At 41.9% G+C, this 20358-nt stretch overlaps 1 protein-coding gene across 2 annotated transcripts in view; it reads left to right on the plus strand.

Moving 5' to 3' along the window:
• Positions 1-20358, plus strand: part of LOC139530204 (RNA-binding Raly-like protein) — a 53660-nt gene that overhangs the window by 14320 nt on the left and 18982 nt on the right. For both annotated transcript variants that reach the window (XM_071326401.1, XM_071326400.1), the window contains exon 3: positions 11112-11162. In XM_071326401.1, the coding sequence (XP_071182502.1) occupies positions 11112-11162 (51 nt within the window). The remainder of the gene's footprint in view (positions 1-11111; positions 11163-20358) is intronic.

Below are 20358 nucleotides of genomic sequence, written 5' to 3' on the forward strand. Positions count from 1 at the left end.
AGCAAATAGAGCCAGCGTTTTAAAGATCAGCCCAGCAGAGATGGAGAGATAATATGGAGCTCAGAGGCTTTACAGGCTGTTTTAGAGTAAAAGTCCCTACACTGTTGTTTTGATCACACTGTGCCTGGTATACCCATAAACTCACCCCATATTTTACACATTCTCCAATTGAGCAGTGGAGGGTGGTTAGTGTTTCTAAGTACTGAGTCCTGTTATCTGACTAATACTCAAAGGTCCATCCATATTGAGTGGTTCATCTATAGTGATAAAAGAGAATTATCTCTACGGGGCTTTATCCTGTTTATTTACTAACTCTGCCCTTGCGCAGCACATGAGCCTCATGCATTAGAGCTAATAGTGCCAACTGCGACGTCACAGAAAGGTACACTGGAGTGGAACCACCTCTCCCTTCTTCCTCTGTGTGATCGACTGATGATACCCTTGAGTGGGTCATTTGGGTTGTTTTTCAACATAGGCACAGGTTTTACTTCAGGTTTTGGCTGTGTTGAAAGTCTCCGACAGCGTCATGGAATTCACAGCAGGCTGAAGGCCTCAGGGCATCTACAACCAAACTTGTTTAAAGAGAGATTTTAATTGGCTCAACGGTGGAAAAGTTCCATATGATCAAAGCATATGTTTGGGGGTTTCAGTTTGAAACTGTGCCTTGATCTGTTTGGCTATGTTCACAGTAGGCTACATTGTGTTCTGCACACCTATGTTTGTGTTTTATATCTTCTGTATTTTTCTCTTTCGTTCCTGTGTTGCAATTGGCCTGTAACACAGAGACAAAGCAAGAGAGGGAGGGAGGGAGGGAGGGAGGAAGGGAGGAAGGAAGGAAGGAAGGAAGGAAGGAAGGAAGGAAGGAAGGAAGGAAGGAAGGAAGGAAGGAAGGAAGGAAGGAAGGAAGGAAGGAAGGAAGGAAGGAAGGAAGGAAGGAAGGAAGGAAGGAAGGAAGGAAGGAAGGAAGGAAGGAAGGAAGGAAGGAAGGAAGGAAGGAAGGAAGGAAGGAAGGAAGGAAGAGAGAGATGGAACTGTAATTATGTCTTTGTCCTTCATCTTCTGCTAAGATGTGCGTTTAACAGGAAAAGATGAATCAGCACTTCCTTTGAACAGAAAAATAACAGGTTAATAATTATGCAATGTAAAACTCAAACCATTAAACCTCCCCATCTCTCATAGAGACAATACATTCAGTATGGAAGCTTTGCTTTACCAGAAAAGAACAAACGAAAGATGGGAACAAATAACAAGGCAGCAAACAAAAGGTTATGACACATACAGGTGTTTTGCATTTAAAGATCCCCTTGCTCTGTCAAAAGAGGGACTACTGAAAGAACATTCTGGACCAGTTAATGCTGCATTGTTGATGAAATCACTAATACTGCCATATAATCTCAGTACCAACAATTTACCTCACAACTTGTTCGTTGGGGTTGCCAGATTCAGCCTTTGCGTAAGGTTTGTTGTATAAGACACAGTGGCATCCTCCTGTATTTGAGCCTCTGCCAGTCTGCCTGCATGGCCGCTCGTCGCTGTATGTCTGTCGTAATTCAGCTTCAATCGGGGCCGCCCTTCGATTTGAGAGGAGCTGAAGTGGCAGGAAATCAGCTCCTCGGCCCATTAACCCTGGTCACGCTGCAGCCAAGCTGATTTATTACACAGCAGCACACTTCTGAGGGCTCAACATTAAATCAGAATACATCTATCTGGGGAGGGAAGAAGGAAGGGAGGGAAAGCAATATGACATGGCTGGATTTTAACCTTTATTTAAGGATTTTTCATCAACTGTCGCCTCTTTTTATGGCAGATGGTCCAGCACCATCCTCAGACAATAGCTTTAATTTTTGGTGCAATTCTCATTTCTGGATCAGGCTTAAAATACAGGATCAAATCTTGCTATGTCACATGATTGCGCAAAACACAGGGCCCTTCTCATCTCATTCTATCTTTCTGTGTTGTGTACACTAGCTAGTAGCTTATTTACCTCTGAGTACTCCTTACCATGGCCAGGGTTGGGGAATAACTGATTACATGTAATCTGATTTTTTTTTTAAATTACAACTGTAATCAGTTACGTTAAATTACAGATACTTTTGAAAACTAGATGATTACTTACTTCTAGGATTACTTTTAAATTCATAAAGGATGTTTGCGGAAAAAATACATTATGACACCTTTCTGTTTTCTCAATGACATTCAATTCAGCATTGAAAAAAGCCTGGGTTTAAGTTTGTTCCACCTGAGAGAGTCTGACCACAAGTCAAAGACTAAAATAATGACACCAAATGTTACGTTATTGATTACAATTTGGACAGGTAACTAGTAACTGTAACAGATTACATTTAGAAAGTAACCTATCCAACCCTGACCATGGCTTACCTACAGTATGTCGACCACCTTACTTCACTTCTGCATACCTTGCTCGGCCTTAGCTTACCTCCGTACCATACAGTTTTACCTCAGTTTACCTCAGCTTTATCATTGCGTTTTCTACCTTGGTTTACCTCTGCTCTATGTACTGAGCTTCAAACAGCTTACCTGCAGGTGGTATTTGTCTGGATGAAGCACTAAAGACAAACAGGATTGTTAATCTCCACTGCAGCTGGTCAAACCAGAGAAAACAGAGAAAAAGAAACAGATCGATTTGCCTCCCAGAATAAATTCCTTTATTAATACTAATAATGTTTCATTGTAAAGGCCTTTATCCCTGGTAGCCTATCATTTATTATATGCAGTGCTGTGCAATACAATATTTTACACATGGGAACAACAAATCGCTGCCCTAATGAACCCATATTAGATGGTGGGAGTGTTACTCTTCACTGTAGATCAGTGGGACTAAACAGCCCAATAAACAGTAAATGCATGGGGAACATAGAGACAATACAGGGCAAGTGCGTATAAAGTTTAATTAACTTTGCCATAATATCTAATAACAAAGATGCAGTCAGGAGGTACAGATGTAGAATCTTAATTTGATCACTCTTTTGTTGCTGACAATTATCCTGCAAAGCGGGAAATGTAAACTGGTAGTGTGTTTGAGTTTTAAAAAGGATTCTGAAGTTTGTTATTTCCACTTAGACATTTCAGACTTGATTTACCCTAACGGAAAATGTATCATCCTCTACAACAAAATGTCAATGAATTATAATCCACATAATAACTCACATGTCCTATTGATGCAGGATAATTGTAGTAATTGTAGTGAACTGGCTCAAATTAAGATCCTACATCTGTAGCTTTGTTGTTGTCCTCAGACAGATCAATAGTAATAGTTAAATGCTTGGTTATACACAACTCAATATGAATGGTTCACTGCACCACTCAATAGTAAATGGTGAGGAGTTTGGCAGTACCCAAAATCAATAACACAGTTAAATGCTGATTAATACCCATTAAAGCTGATGAAGATGAATGGAGCAGAGTCATGCAGGGCTTTTAATGAGCAGACAGCAGGACTAGAGCTTTCACTTTAGCTTTCAAAAGGACTGGAGCTATATATCATTTTAGCTTACAAGACCCTGTGTGTAGTGGTGGTGGAGGGATGCTGTTTTGAGCTTTGATGCTAATACCGATAAGCTCTCTCTCTCTGGTCATCTCACTCACTCTCTCTCTATCTCTCGCTCTGGGTTGAGGTGGAACGCAATGCTTTTTTTATGGCGGTGGGGGTTAATGTGTTTTTAGTATAATATCTCATTAGTTAAACTAAGACAAAAATCATAGTCTCTAGCTAGGTTTCCATCCAATTGGCAACAGATTTTCATGCAAATATTCTAAAATCGGCATTTTCCCACCAGTGGTGTTTCCACCAAACAGACTTGTTGTGGATAAAAATCAGTGTGTAATCACATAGTGCACGCAAAATTAACTTTTTCGCTTAAATGTTCATATACAAATCTAAAGTTAAATGTGTTTCCACTGCATTTACAACTCCACCAATAATTTTGTCACAAAAACTGTTGCGTTAAATACCCATTGTGCGTACTCTGGTCTTGGCCCATGTGCTCTAGCCAGCTCGCAGATACAGTGCGGGTAGGCTGTGCGGGTAATCTAGTCTTCAAAATGAGATTATTATGGATAAAAGCAAATCAAGCATCGATCATCATGTCACCAGAATCAGACCCTCGATATTTATTGGAAAAGAGCATTAAGATCACTGTGTACTTTCACCACCCTGTGAAGTTCATCATAACTTTCACCACCCTGTGAAGTTTCTTCATAAATTGTTTAATCTGTAGCCTAATAAACTGCATCGTTTCCCGAATCGTAGTGGGAGGACCAAACATCAAATCATTGCGTGACTCCAAGTTTACTTCGTTATGATGGTTATTATATAAATATGTGAGCATAAAGGTATTTCCACAGCCATTTCTCATATAATTCATTTTATCGACACAAAAATATCCCAGCATTATTTATCTGTCTGCATTTATAAAATTGTACTATTTCTATAACTTTAGACCACATCAAAAATATTGCTAGCCAAAATTGTCTTATCCTTTAGCCGTTGTCATGGAGATGTATTATGTTTACCCTAGTTGTTTGCTAGCCCAATTGAAATGTAGTTATGTAGCCTGTGTTTTCGTCTTGCTAGATAATAAGCACCGTTGAAGTCGGAAGTTTACATACACGTTAACCTGCGTTTAAATGTATTTGGTTTTCACAATTTCTGACATTTAATCCAATTAAAAATTCCCTGTCTTAGGTCAGTTAGGAACACCACTTTACTTTAAGAATGTGAAATGTCAGAATAATAGTAGAGAGAATTATTTATTTCAACTTTTGTTTCTTTCATCGCATTCCCAGTGGGTCAGAAGTTTACATATACTCAATTAGTATTTGGTAGCATTGCCTTTAAATTGTTTAACGTGGGTCAAACGTTTTGGGTAGCCTTCCACAAGCTTCCCACAATAAATTGACAGAGCTGGTGTAAACTTTCTATAGGATTGAGGTCAGGGCTTTGTGATGGCATTTCCAATACCTTGACTTTGTTGTACTTAAGCCATTTTGACGCAACTTTGGAAGTATGCTTGGGGTCATTGTCCATTTGGAAGACACATTTGCAACCAAGCTTTAACTTCCTGACTGATGTCTTGAGATGTTACTTCAATATAGCCACATAATTTCCCGCCCTCATGATGCCATCTATTTTGTGAAGTGCACCAGTCCCTCCTGCAGCAAAGCATCCCCACAACATGATGCTGTCACCCCCGTGCTTCACGGTTGGGATGGTGTTCTTTGGGTTGCAAGCCTCCCCCTTTTTCCTCCAAACATAACGATGGTCATTATGGCCAAACAGTTCTATTTTTGTTTCATCAGACCTGAGGACATTTCTCCAAAAAGTACAATCTTTGTCCCCATGTGCAGTTGCAAACCGTAGTCTGGCTTTTTTTATGGCGGGTTTGGAGCAGTGGCTTCTTCCTTGCTGAGCGGCCTTTCAGGTTATGTCGATATAGGACTCATTTTACTGTGGATATAGATACTTTCGTACCTGTTTCCTCCAGCATCTTCACAAGGTCCTTTGCTGTTGTTCTGGGATTGATTTGCACTTTTCGCAACAAAGTACGTTTTGTGTCTTGGAGACAAAACGCATCTCCTTTCTGAGCGGTATGACGGCTGCGTGGTCCATGGTGTTTATACTTGTGTACTATTGTTTGTACAGATGAACGTGGTACCTTCAGGCATTTGGAAATTGCTCCCAAGGATGAACCAGACTTGTGGAGGTCTACAATTCCTTTTCTGAGGTCTTGGCTGATTTCTTTTGATTTTCCCATGATGTCAAGCAAAAAGGCACTGAGTTTGAAGGTAGGCCTTGAAATACATCAGAAATAAATCAGAAGCTGCTAAAGCCTTTACATAATTTACTGTAATTTTCCAAGCTGTTTAAAGTCACAGTCAATTTAGTGTATGTAAACTTCTGAACCACTGGAATTGTGATAGAGTGAATTATAAGTGAAATAATCTGTCTGTAAACAATTGTTGGAAAAATGACTTGTGTCATGTCAAAGTAGATGCCAAACTATAGTTTGTTAACAAGAATTTGTAGAGTGGTTGAAAAACGAGTTTTAATGACTCCAACCTAAGTGTATGTAAACTTCTGACTTCAACTGTATGTGTTTGTTTACAAATGTACAGTATGTTCATGTTAGTATACTTACCCATTCTACTTACCTCTTTTGACCTGTTGCCATGGTGGCCCTCGACATAATAAGGCCATTGTTGGTAAGATAAAAATTGTTTATCAAATGTTTTTCTGTGTTGTCTTATGTGACCTCTGTTAGCAGATGATTAACAATGGCTTATCGGTTGTTCTTGTCTTTATTGGTGGTCGGTTGTGCTTGTCTTTACTGGTGGTCGGTTGTGCTTGTCTTTATTGGTGGTCGGTTGTGCTTGTCTTTATTGGAGGTCGGTTGTGCTTGTCTTTATTGGTGGTTGGTTGTGCTTGTCTTTATTGGTGGTCGGTTGTGCTTGTCTTTATTGGTGGTTGGTTGTGCTTGTCTTTATTGGTGGTCGGTTGTGCTTGTCTTTATTGGTGGTCGGTTGTGCCTGTCTTTATTGGAGGTCGGTTGTGCTTGTCTTTATTGGTGGTTGGTTGTGCTTGTCTTTATTGGTGGTCGGTTGTGCTTGTCTTTATTTTCTAAAAGGTTACGTGGTGGAGTAATGTGGCTGCAACAAAAAAAGATGATCTGAAGATAGTTAAGTCCAAGTTGAATGAAGACAAGGTCTCAAAGGGATTAACAAAAAAAGTATAAAGATAGAATTAAATAATGAATACATTTAATAAAATACAAAAATTGTAATTAAGTTTGTACAAGCATATCATTTATTGTTTGATAATGTAAATACATTTGGAAACTTGAGAAAATAATATGTGCACTAGTCTTGTAGTGACAATGTAGTGAAAAAAGCGGTCAGTAGTGAATTCTGAATAGACAAACAGTGGTAAATGTGTCCGTTTTCAATAGTAATTGGAAAGGGTTTATGTATTGGTTAAAAGGATTAGAAGCAATTCAATAGTGATCAGTAGTGACACAACACTATACACACAGATAGCAGTAGTAACTCAATAGGGGTTGAGTAGACATACAACAGTAATGTGTAGGCATTGTGTAGTAATTCAATAGAGAACATATAGGAATGTGTAGGTTTTAAGTAGTAAATATCCAAAAGCTCAGTAGTTACACAGTAGTCATTAAGGAAGAATTATGTAGTGATGTGAGTAGGGAATATGTAGTGTTCACATGTAGAGAAACGTCCCAATTTATCCTCAATAGCAACAAAGTAGTAAAGCCAGTAGGTTTGGTGTAAATCTTGTGTAGTAGCGATGAGTAGTAATTCAGTAGCAGTGGCAGTCGGTGCTGTTTAAGATTAGGGAAGACCAACAACAAAAAATTATGAGCATGGCCTTATTTCTATTGAAGCATATTGGATGACTGTCATTCACATCCCATTCACACAGCTCAATGTAATATTGATAGGTTTAGGCTACTACATGACACACACATTTTTCCTATACCCATCATGAGGTTGCTACAACCCAGCCTACGAATAAAAGTTTATAACAGGTCGTAATTGGAGTAATCAAGGTGACAGACAGTGACACATGCACACTCTTGCCTGCATCTAGCTGATCTAGGGTGTAATCATTAGTCCAAACCGTTGCAAACGAGGGTTTCTATCGGACAAATTCAGGTAGATTTATCCCCGTTTTGTTCCCTTTGCTTCCGTTTAAGAAACATTTTTCAACAGAATTGGCGGAATGAATACACCCCTGATCATCCGCACACACAGTTTACTTACTTTCATAGCATCCACATACAAAAAGCATTATCACTTTGCTTGTTGTATAATTCCTTCTTGCATCTACACAATCACTGCCTTCTTACCTTTTCCCTTCGCTTGGGGTCTTCAGTGCCAACACAACAGCTGTCTGTGACCACAACCGCTAACCGCTACACACAGCCTACATCGTTGTCAATGTCACCATATTAGCTAACGTCATGGTAAACATAACTCCTAGAACGAAAGCATTAGTAAACCGGCTACAATCACGCAGCGCAGTGTACAGCAAGCAGTTTAACAGTTCCACTGGCAGCCCCGGTGGCAATAAATTAATAAAACCGAAAGCTTACCTTGACTTGGAAGAGTTCCAGTGTTGAATAGCCTTAGCCAGGTAGCTAACATACATAGCATTCCTCTCTGCTGGAGCTAGGTGTTTGAGTAGGATAAATAAGCTAGATGCATTAGCTAGCTAAGTGAAAGTTGCACAAAATACAATATACAAATACAATCTCTCTCTTTCTGCTGCTTCTCCTTAATTTGTGAACAAATTAATTTGTTCAAAACTGTTCAACTATTTCCTTTCTCTCTCTTTGAGGCAACTAACTCACCACATTTTATGCACTGCAGTGCTAGCTAGCTGTAGCTTATGCTTTCAGTTCTAGACTGGTTCTTTGTATCAGATATGTAGGTAAGACCCAGATGCAGACCACGTCGAATAAACAATAGTTTAATATTCCAACAGGGGCAGGCAATAGACAGGTCAAGGCAGGCAGGGGTCAGTAAACTAGAGGTGGGGCAACGGTACCGGCGGCAGGCCGGCTCAGGGTCAGGATTAGGGTAAGGCAGAGGTCGGTAATCCAGATGGGGGCAAAGGTACAGGTTGACAGGCAGAGTGGTCAGGCAGGCGGGCTCGGAGTCATGACAGGCAAGGGTCAAAACCAGGAGGTCGAGAGAAGCGAGACTGGAAAAAAGCAGGAGCTGGGACACAAAACAATGGTTGACTTGAACAAACAAGACGAACTGGCAACAGACAAACAGAGAACACAGGTATAAGTACCCATGGGATAATGGGGAACATGGGCGACACCTGGAGGAGGGTGGAGACAAGCACAAGGACAGGTGAAACAGATTAGGGTGTGACACTCTGATCCTTTGATTGGGTGGACAATATGTCAGTTCATGTTGCAAGAGCTCTGATAGGTTGGAGGACATAAGGTCATAATGACTTTGGAAGTCTTTGGAAGGGGGTGAGAACCATGAGCCTCCTAGGTTTTGTGTTGAAGTCAATATACGCAGAGAACGACGGAAAATAGTTATCCTCCGGCTACACCATAGACCTTCATTGCAAAACAGCGTGTTTTAATCAGTTAGTTGGTGACGGGAATATACACTTTTTTTTGTAAAGAAGCCAATGATCCTCTGTGGCCAAATCATGCTTTCTGGTGTAGTAGCCTATTTTGAATGATTTTACTGATTTCTTATATACAGGAGTAAGCTAATTATGCTAAATCATTTTGGCAATTTAAATCAATTTACCTTAGGGATAGCTTAGCTTCCCCTAGCCTTATGGACACACCGCCTGCACGTTTTAATGTGGCAGAAACACAACCAGTCATGATGTTTTCATCTGATTGTCAAACAATCACTTAACAAAGGCGCTCTTGTAGGTAACCCGGCACATTCATTCACTCACAAAATAACTTCAGCATCCAAACCCCAACAGTGCATTGGGCACCCGCTATTTGATGAATGGAAAGAGACATCAGTTACACCACACCTATTGTAATGACATTCTGCCATTGTCATTAGGCCTACACTTGTAGCCTGAATTAATGCATCCACTGTTGTTCATGCGTGCCTCGGTCTCAGCCACTCATCTCTGCCTTGTCTGTGAGTGTCTTAGCCACTCATCTCCACTCATCTCCACCTTGACAAAATGTAAGTGTTCTCCTCAAACCACAACGCAATTTGGAGCGTATGCTACCCTATTCCCAGTCAACTTGCAAATTTTTCATGCGGCTGACATGCAGTAACGTTCAAAATGGGTGTAATAGCCTATAGTTTTTTGGGCATGTTGTATTAATTAGATAACGTTTTACCGGTATAGCGTTTGCCCACTAGTTCTTAGTGGGTATGGGCAGGCTTAAGCTATGGTCAATGAACACAATTGCATTTTATCGATGGCAATTTGAATGCACAGAGATACCGGGAGGAGATCCTGAGGCCCATTGTCGTGCCATTCATCCGCCGCCATCACCTCATGTTTCAGCATGATAATGCCATGTCGCAAGGATCTGTACATCATTCCTGGAAACTGAAAATGTCCCAGTTCTAGGCCTGCATACTAAGATCAACAGATGCATATCTGTAGTCCCAGTCATGTGAAATCCATAGATTAGGGCCTAATGAATTAATTTGAATTGACTGATTTCCTTATATGAACTGTAACTCAGTAAAATCTTTGAAATTGTTGCGTGTTCCGTTTATATTTTTGTTCAGTATATTTAGTATAGTTTTATCTAAAGAGGACAACTTTTTTCGTTTCACTATAAAAATAAAAAAACGAAATTCACTGAGTAGGACGGTCCTCCCCTTCCTCCTCTGAGGAGCCTCTACTGTTCAGTAGTACTTTCATGAGGGCGATGTGTATTGTGCACTTCACAGAGAGAGTCAAAGGCTGAGTCAAGGCTGGAGTTGAAAGTTGCGGGTTTACATTCTCTTCCATATCTGTGATACAGGGGAGTCCTGAAACCATTAAGTGTATCAATAGTCCACTTCTCCCAGTGTAATAAAATTGTGCTGGGATTGTAACCATAGTCTTTTATTTCATGTCTGAAATGTGGTCTCTCGCCTGATATAGAAGAATGGCTCCTGACAGCAAAACTGCAAAGCATGACCGTTTCCCCTCCCTTTCTGCTTGACTTCCCTGGTTGAACACAGAGCCTGTTATTTGACCAGTCAGCTACAGCCCCCGTGATTTTGAAAACCATTCAACCAAAACTGTGATAACGGACAGGAAAGGTCCAAGAGGGGAGGGAGCACACTTCACTTTCCTGATGAGTGTGAAGAAGAAAGAGAGGCTTTGTCCCCAGAGTAACAGGGATTCCACAGGTCAAGACAAGATTATGACCATGTTAAAACATATCACATCAGCCTTAAGTGTCTGTATCAATCTGTCTTCTCCATGGACAAGCCACCTATCCGTCTTCATTGACCCGTGTTCTATCCTTCCCCTTCTAACACCCATCATATCCCTCTCTCCCTCCAATTGACAGCTACTGTATCCTATTCCTCTTTCCTTCTCTCATCATTTCCCTCTCTCTTCTCAGATCTGACTATGGCCTGGAGTATGACAGCTACCCAGATTACCTCTACAACAGGTAGGCAGCTATACTGTACCTGCTCTCACCTACATATCTATATTGTAAGAGATTCTTGTTCTTTACTTGTACGGACAAGTAATAAACAAGCTCTGTTATGATCAAGTTTTCTTGTTAAGAACTCGTACTCAGATGTTATATGTAAATACCCACTGGGCAAAACTGGTTGAATCAATGTTGTTTCCCTGTCATATCAACCCCAAAAAATCAATGCGATGACGTTGAATCAACATGGAAAACTGATTGGATTTGCAAAAAGTCATCAATTTGAACCTAAATCCAATGACATAGTGTCGTTGTTTGTTGATTTCAAGTTGAATTCACATTAGTTGACAATTCAACCAAGTTGAAATCAAAATTAGATGTTCTCTTCCTTCTCAATGTGAGTGCAATTCTCTAGTCTTCCCTCTCCTCCTCTTTGATTGCATGTGTCTCATGGACAGGTGTATCTCTGACTCCTGATTCGTCTAAGATGAGGAGTATGGCTGCTTGTGAAAGTCATGCCTGTTGGATATGATACCAGAGAATATACTGTACTGCCCTAGTGTTAACTTCTCTTAAATCCCCTTGCCTGGTACAGCCCAAATGGCTACACAGCACAAAAGACACTTGCTTTGCTTCAGTAACTCTGTCTGTCTATATTCTTCCACAAGTGATAACAGTGAGACTATGGTGAAGGGCCACAGGGAGGGAAATGCTGTGGTGTTCTGAAGGGAGTCTCAAATTGAGCCCATTCTTTGCATTGAGGCTCCACTTGAATAGCCTAATTAGCCAGGCTTTGATTGGCTGCAAGGAGTGGGCCCTCTGTGTCTGGTGCTGATAACGGACGAGGAGAGATAAGAGAAGAGTGTGCAGAAACTTCTGGGGGAGGGGGCTTTCGAGCAGTGAAATGGGGACACTGAGAAAGCATCTATCTATATCAAAGAGCTGCTGATGCTTTGTTTGCAGGGACAGCATAGAGAGTGGTTTATGAAATATGATATCATGTCCAGATATACACTACCGTTCAAAAGTTTGCGGTCACTTAGAAATGTCCTTGTTTTTGAAAGAAAATATCGTTTTTTGTCCATTAAAATAACATCAAATTGGTCAGAAATACAGTGTAGACATTGTTAATGTTGTAAATGACTATTGTAGCTGGAAATGCCTGATTTTGAATGGAATATCTACATAGGCGTACAGTGGCCCATTATCAGCAACCATCACTCCTGTGTTCCAATGGAATGTTGTGTTAGCTAATCCAAGTTTATAATTTTAAAAGGCTAATTGATCATTAGAAAACCATTTTGCAATTATGTTAGCACAGCTGAAAACTGTTGTCCCGATTAAAGAAGCAATAAAACTGGCCTTCTTTAGACTAATTGAGTATCTGGAGCATCAGCATTTGTGGGTTCGATTACAGGCTCAAAACGTCCAGAGAAATGAAGGCTATTCCATGCGAAAAATTGTCAAGAAACTGAAGATCTCGTATAACGCTGTGTACTACTCCCTTCACAGAACAGCGCAAACTGGCTCTAACCAGAATAGAAAGAGGAGTGGGAGGCCCCGGTGCACAACTGAGCAAGAGGACAAGTACATTAGAGTGTCTAGTTTGAAAAACAGACGACCTCACAAGTCCTCAACTGGCAGCTTCATTAAATAGTACCCGCAAAACACCAGTCTCAACGTCAACAGGGAAGAGGTGACTCTGGGATGCTGGCCTTCTACCCCTTAATCACTATGATAAAAATAATAGTTTTTCTTAAGTATATTTTTAACAAAGCTGAGATCTACTGTGAGGTCTAATTTGTAGGAATACAGGTGAAATGTACATTTACAGACACTCTTATCCAGACATACCGATCTTAAGAAAGCTAGATAGAACAACCACATACAATGTCTTCAGAAAGTATTCAGACCCCTTGACTTTTTCCACATTTTGTTACATTACAGCCTTATTCTAAAATTGATTAAATAAAACATTTTCCTCAGCAATCTAGACACAATACCCCATAATGACAAAGCAAAACTCGTTTTTTTGAATTTTTTGCAAATGTATTAAAAATAAAAACTGAATACCTTATTTAAATAAGTATTCAGACCAACATTGAGCTCAGGTGCATCCTGTTTCCATTGACCTTCCTTGAGATGTTTCTACAACTTCATTGGGGTCCACCTGGGGTAAATTCAATTGATTGGATATGATTTGGAAAGGCACACACCTGTCTATTTAAGGTACCACAGTTGACAGTGCATGTCAGATCAAAAACCAAGCTATGAAGTCGAAGGAATTGTCCATAGAGCTCAGAGACAGGATTGTGTCGAGGCACAGATCTAGGGAAGGGTACCAAAACATTTCTGCAGCATTGAAGGTCCACAAGCACACAGTGGCCTCCATCATTCTTAAATGGAAGAAGTTTGGAAATACCAAAACTCTTCATAGAGCTGGCCGCTCAGCCAAACTGAGCAATCGGGGGAGAAGGGCCTTGGTCAGGGAGGTGACAAATAACCAGATGGTCACTCTGACAGAGGTCTAGACCTCCTCTGCGGAGATGGGAGAACCTTCCAGAAGGACAACCATCTCTGCAGCACTCCATCAATTAGGCCTTTATGGTAGAGTTGCCAGATGGAAGCCACTCCTCAGTAAAAGTCACATGACAATCCGCTTTGAGTTTGCCAAAAGGCAGACCATGAAAAACAAGATTCTCTGGTCTGATGAAACCAAGATGGAACTTTTTGGCCTGAATGCCATGTGTCACGTATGGAGAAAACCTGGCACCATCCCTACCATGAAGCATGGTGGTGGCAGCATCATGCTGTGGGGATGTTTATCAGTGGCAGGGACTGGGAGACTGGTCAGGATCAACGGATAGATGATGGAGAAAAGTACAGAGAAATCCTTGATGAAAACCTGCTCCAGAGCCCTCAGGACCTCTGACCGGGGTGAAGGTTCACCTTCAACGAGAAGCCACAAGTCTCTGAATGTCCTTGAGTGGTCCAGCCAGAGCCTGGACTTGAACCCGAACGAACATCTCTGGAGAGACCTGAAAATAGCTGTGCAACAACGCTCCCCATCCAACCTGACAGAGCTTGAGAGGATTTGCAGAGAAGAATGGGAGAAACTCCCCAAATACAGGTGTACCAAGCTTGTAGCGCCATACCCAAGAAGACTCAAGGCTTTAATCGCTGCCAAAGATGCTTCAACAAAGGACTGAGTAAAGGGTCTGAAAACTTATGTAAATGTGATATTTCCGTTTATTATTTTTAATAAATGTGCAACATTTTCTAAAACCAAGTTTTTGCATTGTCATAATGGGGTATTGTGTGTAAATTGATGAGGGGAAAAAAACTATTTAATACATTTTAGAATAAGGCTGTAACATAACAAAATCTGGAAAAAGTAAAGGAGTCTGAATACTTTCCGAATTCACTGTACCTCAGTCATAGTAAGTACATTTTTCCTCAATAAAGTAGCTATAATTAAAGTCAGTCCTAGTAGGGGGAGTCAAGAGCAAGTGTTTGTTCACAAAAGGCTTTTTTACGGGGGTGGGGGATGGGTGAAGAGGTGGTGCGAGGTGGGGTGCTGTGGGATTATTTTAGATACTCTATGAAGAGGTAGGGTTTTAGATGTTTTTGGGAAGATGGACAGGGACTCTGCTGTCCTAGCTTCAGGGGGAAGATGGTTCCGCCATTTGGTTGCCAGGACAGAGAAGAGCTTTGACTGGGCTGAGTGGGAGCTTCCCTCCCATATGGGGGAGGGCCAAGAGACCAGAGGTGACAGAACAGAGTACTCGGGTGGGGGTCTAGGGTTTGAGCATAGCCTGAAGGTAGGGAGGGGCAGTGCCTCTTGCTGCTCCGTAGGCAAGTACCATGGTCTTGTAGTGGATGCGAGCTTTGACTGGAAGCTAGTGGAGTGTGAGGAGGAGCGTGGTGACATGAGAGAACTTGGGAAGGTTGAACACTAGGTGGGCTGCAGTGTTCTGGATAAGTTGCAGGGGTTTGATGGTATAAGTCACTGCTTTGATGTTTGCAGAGAATCCAGGATCACGCCAAGGTTCTGTGCACTCTGGTACAGGGACACCATGGAGTTGTCAACCATGATCGAGAGGTCTTGGAGCTGGCAGGCCTTCCCTGGGAGGAAGAGCAGCTCTGTTTTGTCGATGTTGAGCTTGAGGTGGTGGGTCGACATCCAAGCTGAGATATCTGACAGGCACGCATAGATGCGTGTAGCCACCTGGGTGTCAGAAGGGAGAAAAGTAGTTGAGTGTCATCCACATAGCAATGATAGGGGCGATCATGTGAGGATATGACGGAGCCGAGTGACTTGTTGTATAGAGAGAAGAGGAGAGTACCTAGAACCTAGCCCTGGGAGACACCAGTAGTGAGAGTATGTGGTGCAGACACAGATCTTCTCCATGTCACCTGGTTGGAGTAGCCTGCCAGGTAGGATGCAATCCAAGAGTGTGCAGAGCCTGAGCCCTGAATGGGTGGAGAGGAAGAGTTGATGGTTCATGATGTCGAAAGCAGAGGATGAGAACAGGAGAGAGTGTCACGTTCCTGACCTTATTTCCCTTGTTTTGTATTTATTTAGTATGGTCAGGGCGTGAGTTGGGGTGGGTTGTCTATGTGTGTTTTTCTATGTTGGGATTTTGTATTCGGCCTGGTATGATTCTCAATCAGAGGCAGCTGTCAATCGTTGTCCCTGGTTGAGAATCATACTTAGGCAGCCGGGGTTTCACGTTTGGTTTGTGGGTGTTTGTTTCCTGTCTTTGTGTTTTCTCTGCACCAGATAGGGCTGTATCGGTTTGCCACATTTGTTATTTTGTTTTGTAAGTGTTGACGTTTATTCGTCGTAATTAAACATGTTGAGCACTGGCTACGCTGCGTGTTGGTCCGATCCTTGCTACACCTTCTCTTCTCGTGAAGAGGAGGAAGGCTGCCGTTACAGAGAGAGTCAGCTTTGGTAGTGAGGAGAGCCTCCGTGACACAGGGGAGAGCAGTGCTTAATTTGTAAATCGGGAGGTGCCCGGAACAAGAGGGGGGTTCTGAGGTACCGGAACGCATGAGAAAAAAAGTAACCTTTATAATAAAGCATTGCTTGCATATCGTCGCATTTGAGTAATGGCATAGAGCAGCAGAGTAGAGGCACTTACAGAAGTTGCACACATGGGGAACATTTTTAGTAGCTTTGGGTCCAGGAAAAATGTGGTATTTTATAAACGCATTTCATGCAATTCTACGTCATTTTACATGACTGGAGACTTTGGCAGAATATTTTTTAATACCACACAAATGATTGAAATGGCAGGGTACTTTGACACTGAGAATTTGAGAACAATGAAAACAACCTTTTCTTGAATCCATCAATAGTGTAGGTAGGCCTAGGTGTGTGGAGACACATATTATAGGCAACGATATGAGAATGAAATTATAGTCCTACAAATGCTTTCCAGTTTAAAACCTGTCTAGGACTCGCAAACAGCCAATGAAATTGCAGGGCGCCAAATACAAATCAACAGAAATCTCATAAATCAAATTTCTCAAACATACAAGTATTAGGCACCATTTTAAAGATACAATTCTCGTTAATCCAGCCACAGTGTCTGATTTCAAAAATGCAAGCCGAGGAACTTGAAGCTTTCCAACTTCTCCACTGCAGTCCCGCTATGTGGATAGGGGCGTGCTCCCTCTGCTGAATTAAAATGATGATTGTGCCGTTATACAATACATAGCCTACCAAATATTATTCATAGCAAAAAAACATTTAAAAAAATTATTTAAGATGGCTTTGGTACATAAATGGTCAAGCCTCTTCTCCAAAACTAAACAAATTCTAGTAATGACCTTCGAGTGTAGACTGTATTATTATGCATACTGGATGGACTGGTTATCGTATCCTACACTCTAAACTTCCTAGGAGAGAATTTATGGCCACAGGCTATGCTGTTGGTTCGTTGATTGTCAGGGGGCTTACAATTAGGCTATTAGGCAATTAGTGAATTTGTATTTGATTTTGAATTAATTGGGTGACACATTACCTGTAGTTATCCAGAATATTTCACCACCATGCGTTTCCGTCGCCTCTTCTCTCTCCTTTAGACCTATTCCTTTCCTGAGCGCGCAGACAGACTCTCAACAGTTTAGTGAATTAAATATGTTTTGTTGCAAAAACATGTTACTATCGATTTTAAGGAACAGATTTCACTTGGTTTCCCAAATGAAGCACTGGGTAGCTGCAGGAACAAGGTTGGAGAGCCCATTGCATACAGAGTTTGGGCGGAATATCACCTGTCTTGCCAGCGAGAGCATGCTCCTCAAACAGGAACATCACCTGTCAGACAGCGAGAAAATGCTCCTCAAACAGGAACATCACCTGTCAGACAGTGAGAACATGCTCCTCAAACAGGAACATCACCTGTCAGACAGTGAGAACATGCTCCTCAAACAGGAACATCACCTGTCAGACAGTGAGAACATGCTCCTCAAACAGGAACATCACCTGTCAGACAGTGAGAGCATGCTCCTCAAACAGGAACATCACCTGTCAGACAGTGAGAGCATGCTCCTCAAACAGGAACATCACCTGTCAGACAGTGAGAGCATGCTCCTCAAACAGGAACATCACCTGTCAGACAGTGAGAGCATGCTCCTCAAACAGTGGTTGATGCATGGAGTGAAGTAAGTGTTGTTGTATTTATTTCTCAGCTGCTCATATTAAGCACATACTCCGCTATTAAACCCAAGTAGCCTACAAAACGGACCGGTTGGAAAGCGCAAAGCTCCATTGCTATTCGAGTGCATACGGATGACGTATTTCCCCCCCTGCCCCTGTTCCTATCCATTTGATAATTAAGCAATAATACATGAGAGGCCATGTGTTATGACATTTTTTTAATCATGGCTGTAATGTGGTCATAGCCACGAGGCGAAGCCCACCACAGCCATGATAAAAATGTCATAACACATGGCCTTGAGTGTGTTATTACTTTTATACAATGGGTTACCAGCATTAAACATCAAGATTATTTTCCAAACTATCCATTTTTAAACAATACTGTACACGGTGCTACATTCACTAAAACTGGTTATAATGGTCCATTTGAAATCGAAACTAATTTCGATTTAAAGATGAGATTAAATTGAGAATAGTCTGATGGGTGAAAATATGATCACTTTATGAGAGAACAGCTGTGAAGCCTGAGGCAAGGAACAGAGTGCAAGCTCTTTTTGCTACCTTCTCAAATCGTCAATAGCCTATAGTTCAACCATGCAGCCCATATATGTTTAGATTTCTAAGACATTCTAAGGTTTGTATCATTAACAACTTGTTACATCTGCTCCTGCCACACCCTCTACTGCTCATCCTGTGTCTCCTTTACCTGCCGCCACTCCCCCCGTGCGCTCTTCCGCATAACACGGTGTCTGCCCGTACTCTCGCTCTCCACGGTAAGCACAGGAAGTGGGCGCAGGTCTCCTACCTGACTTCACCACACTCCCCTTTAGGACCCCCCCAAGAAATTTTTGGGGTCTCCTCTCGGGCTTCCTGGCCAGCCGTGTTCCCTCATAACACCGGTTCCCCTTTGCAGCTGCTTCCGCTCTCCTAGCTGCCTCCACCTGTTCCCATGGAAGGCGATCCCTACCAGCCAGGATATCCTCCCATGTGTAGCAACCCTTTCCGTCCAACACGTCTTCCGAAGTCCATTCCTCCTGGTACCGCTGCTGCTGCTGCTGCCGCTGCTTCCCGTTACCACGCTGCTTGGTCCGAGATTGGTGGGTGGTTCTGTAACGGTTTTCTTCCGTTGGTGAAGGAGAGGACCAAAATGCAGCACGGCTAGTGTTCAACATGTTTAATAAACAAAGAGACGATAACGTGAACACTATACAAAATACAAAATAACAAACGTGAAAACCGAGACAGTCCTATCTGGTGCAGAACACAAAGACAGAAGACAACCACCCACAAACCCCAACACAAAACAAGACACCTAAATATGATTCCCAATCAGAGACAACACAAAACACCTGCCTCTGATTGAGAACCATATAGGCCAAACATAGAAACAGACAAACTAGACACACAACATAGAATGCCCACCCAGCTCACGTCCTGACCAACACTAAAACAAGTAAAACACACAAGAACTATGGTCAGAACGTGACAATAAGCATATCTTGTCTGTTAAATGAACAAGCGTGTTTATGTTAATTAAACCTAAATTACCGTGAGACCGGCAGTTTCTTGCATGACAATAACCGGCTGACAAAATTTCATGACCACCACAGCCCTACTCAGGAATGAGTTGATGTGGGAAGTGAGGAATGGGAGGAGATTTCCAGAAAGGAGCGGATGGGGTCGAGCGGGCAGCTTATCCGTTAACCTACTGTAACAGATATGGTGGTTTAGCAGGAATATCGGAATGCCGTGAACCAGGTTTCGAGTTCAAATCCCAGATAAGGACATATTGAATAATAACTACTGTATAAATAAACATACACAATGTAGTCATGCATGTCAAAGTGTGTCAAATATGTAATATGAAAATACTGTATTGCAGTGAACAGCGGGAAGTGAACCAACGTGGGTATAACCAATGAGGAGATGGCACGTGTATCTGCTTCTATAAACCAATGAGGAGATGGGAGAGGCAGGACTTGCAGCGCGTTCTGCACCACAAATAGAAGCATCTTCTATTTTAGCGTCTGGCAGCACAGACACTCGTTGGCGCGTGCGAGCAGTGTGGGTGCAATGATTGAATAACATGCACGCGATGCAAACGGTGTGGTCAGCATGTTAGTCTGTGCTTATGGACTGCCCTCTTCAATTCAAACCACAGGTTTTCAATGGGTTTCAAGTCTCGAGACTGAGATGGCCATTGCAAAATGTTGATTTTGTGGCCAATTAACCATTTCTTTGTGGATTTTGATATGTGCTTTGGGTTATTGTCTTGCTGGAAGGTCCACTTGCGGCCAAGTTTCAGCCATGATGCCCATGACGTCAACAAGGACCTAATGACCAGGGGATGCAAAATATCCCCATAACATCAAAGATCCACCACCAGATTTGACAGTAGGTGTGGGGGTATTTCTGCTCATGCATTCTCATTTTGACGCCAAACCCACCAATGGTGTGCGTGGCCAAAGAGCTCTATTTTTATGTCCTCCAACAAATGTAAACACCTGGAGTTTGGTAAATGACATTGGTACTTGGATTGGAACC

Source organism: Salvelinus alpinus, chromosome 9 (genome assembly GCF_045679555.1).
Source record: "Salvelinus alpinus chromosome 9, SLU_Salpinus.1, whole genome shotgun sequence".
NCBI classification, from domain to species: Eukaryota; Metazoa; Chordata; class Actinopteri; order Salmoniformes; family Salmonidae; genus Salvelinus; species Salvelinus alpinus.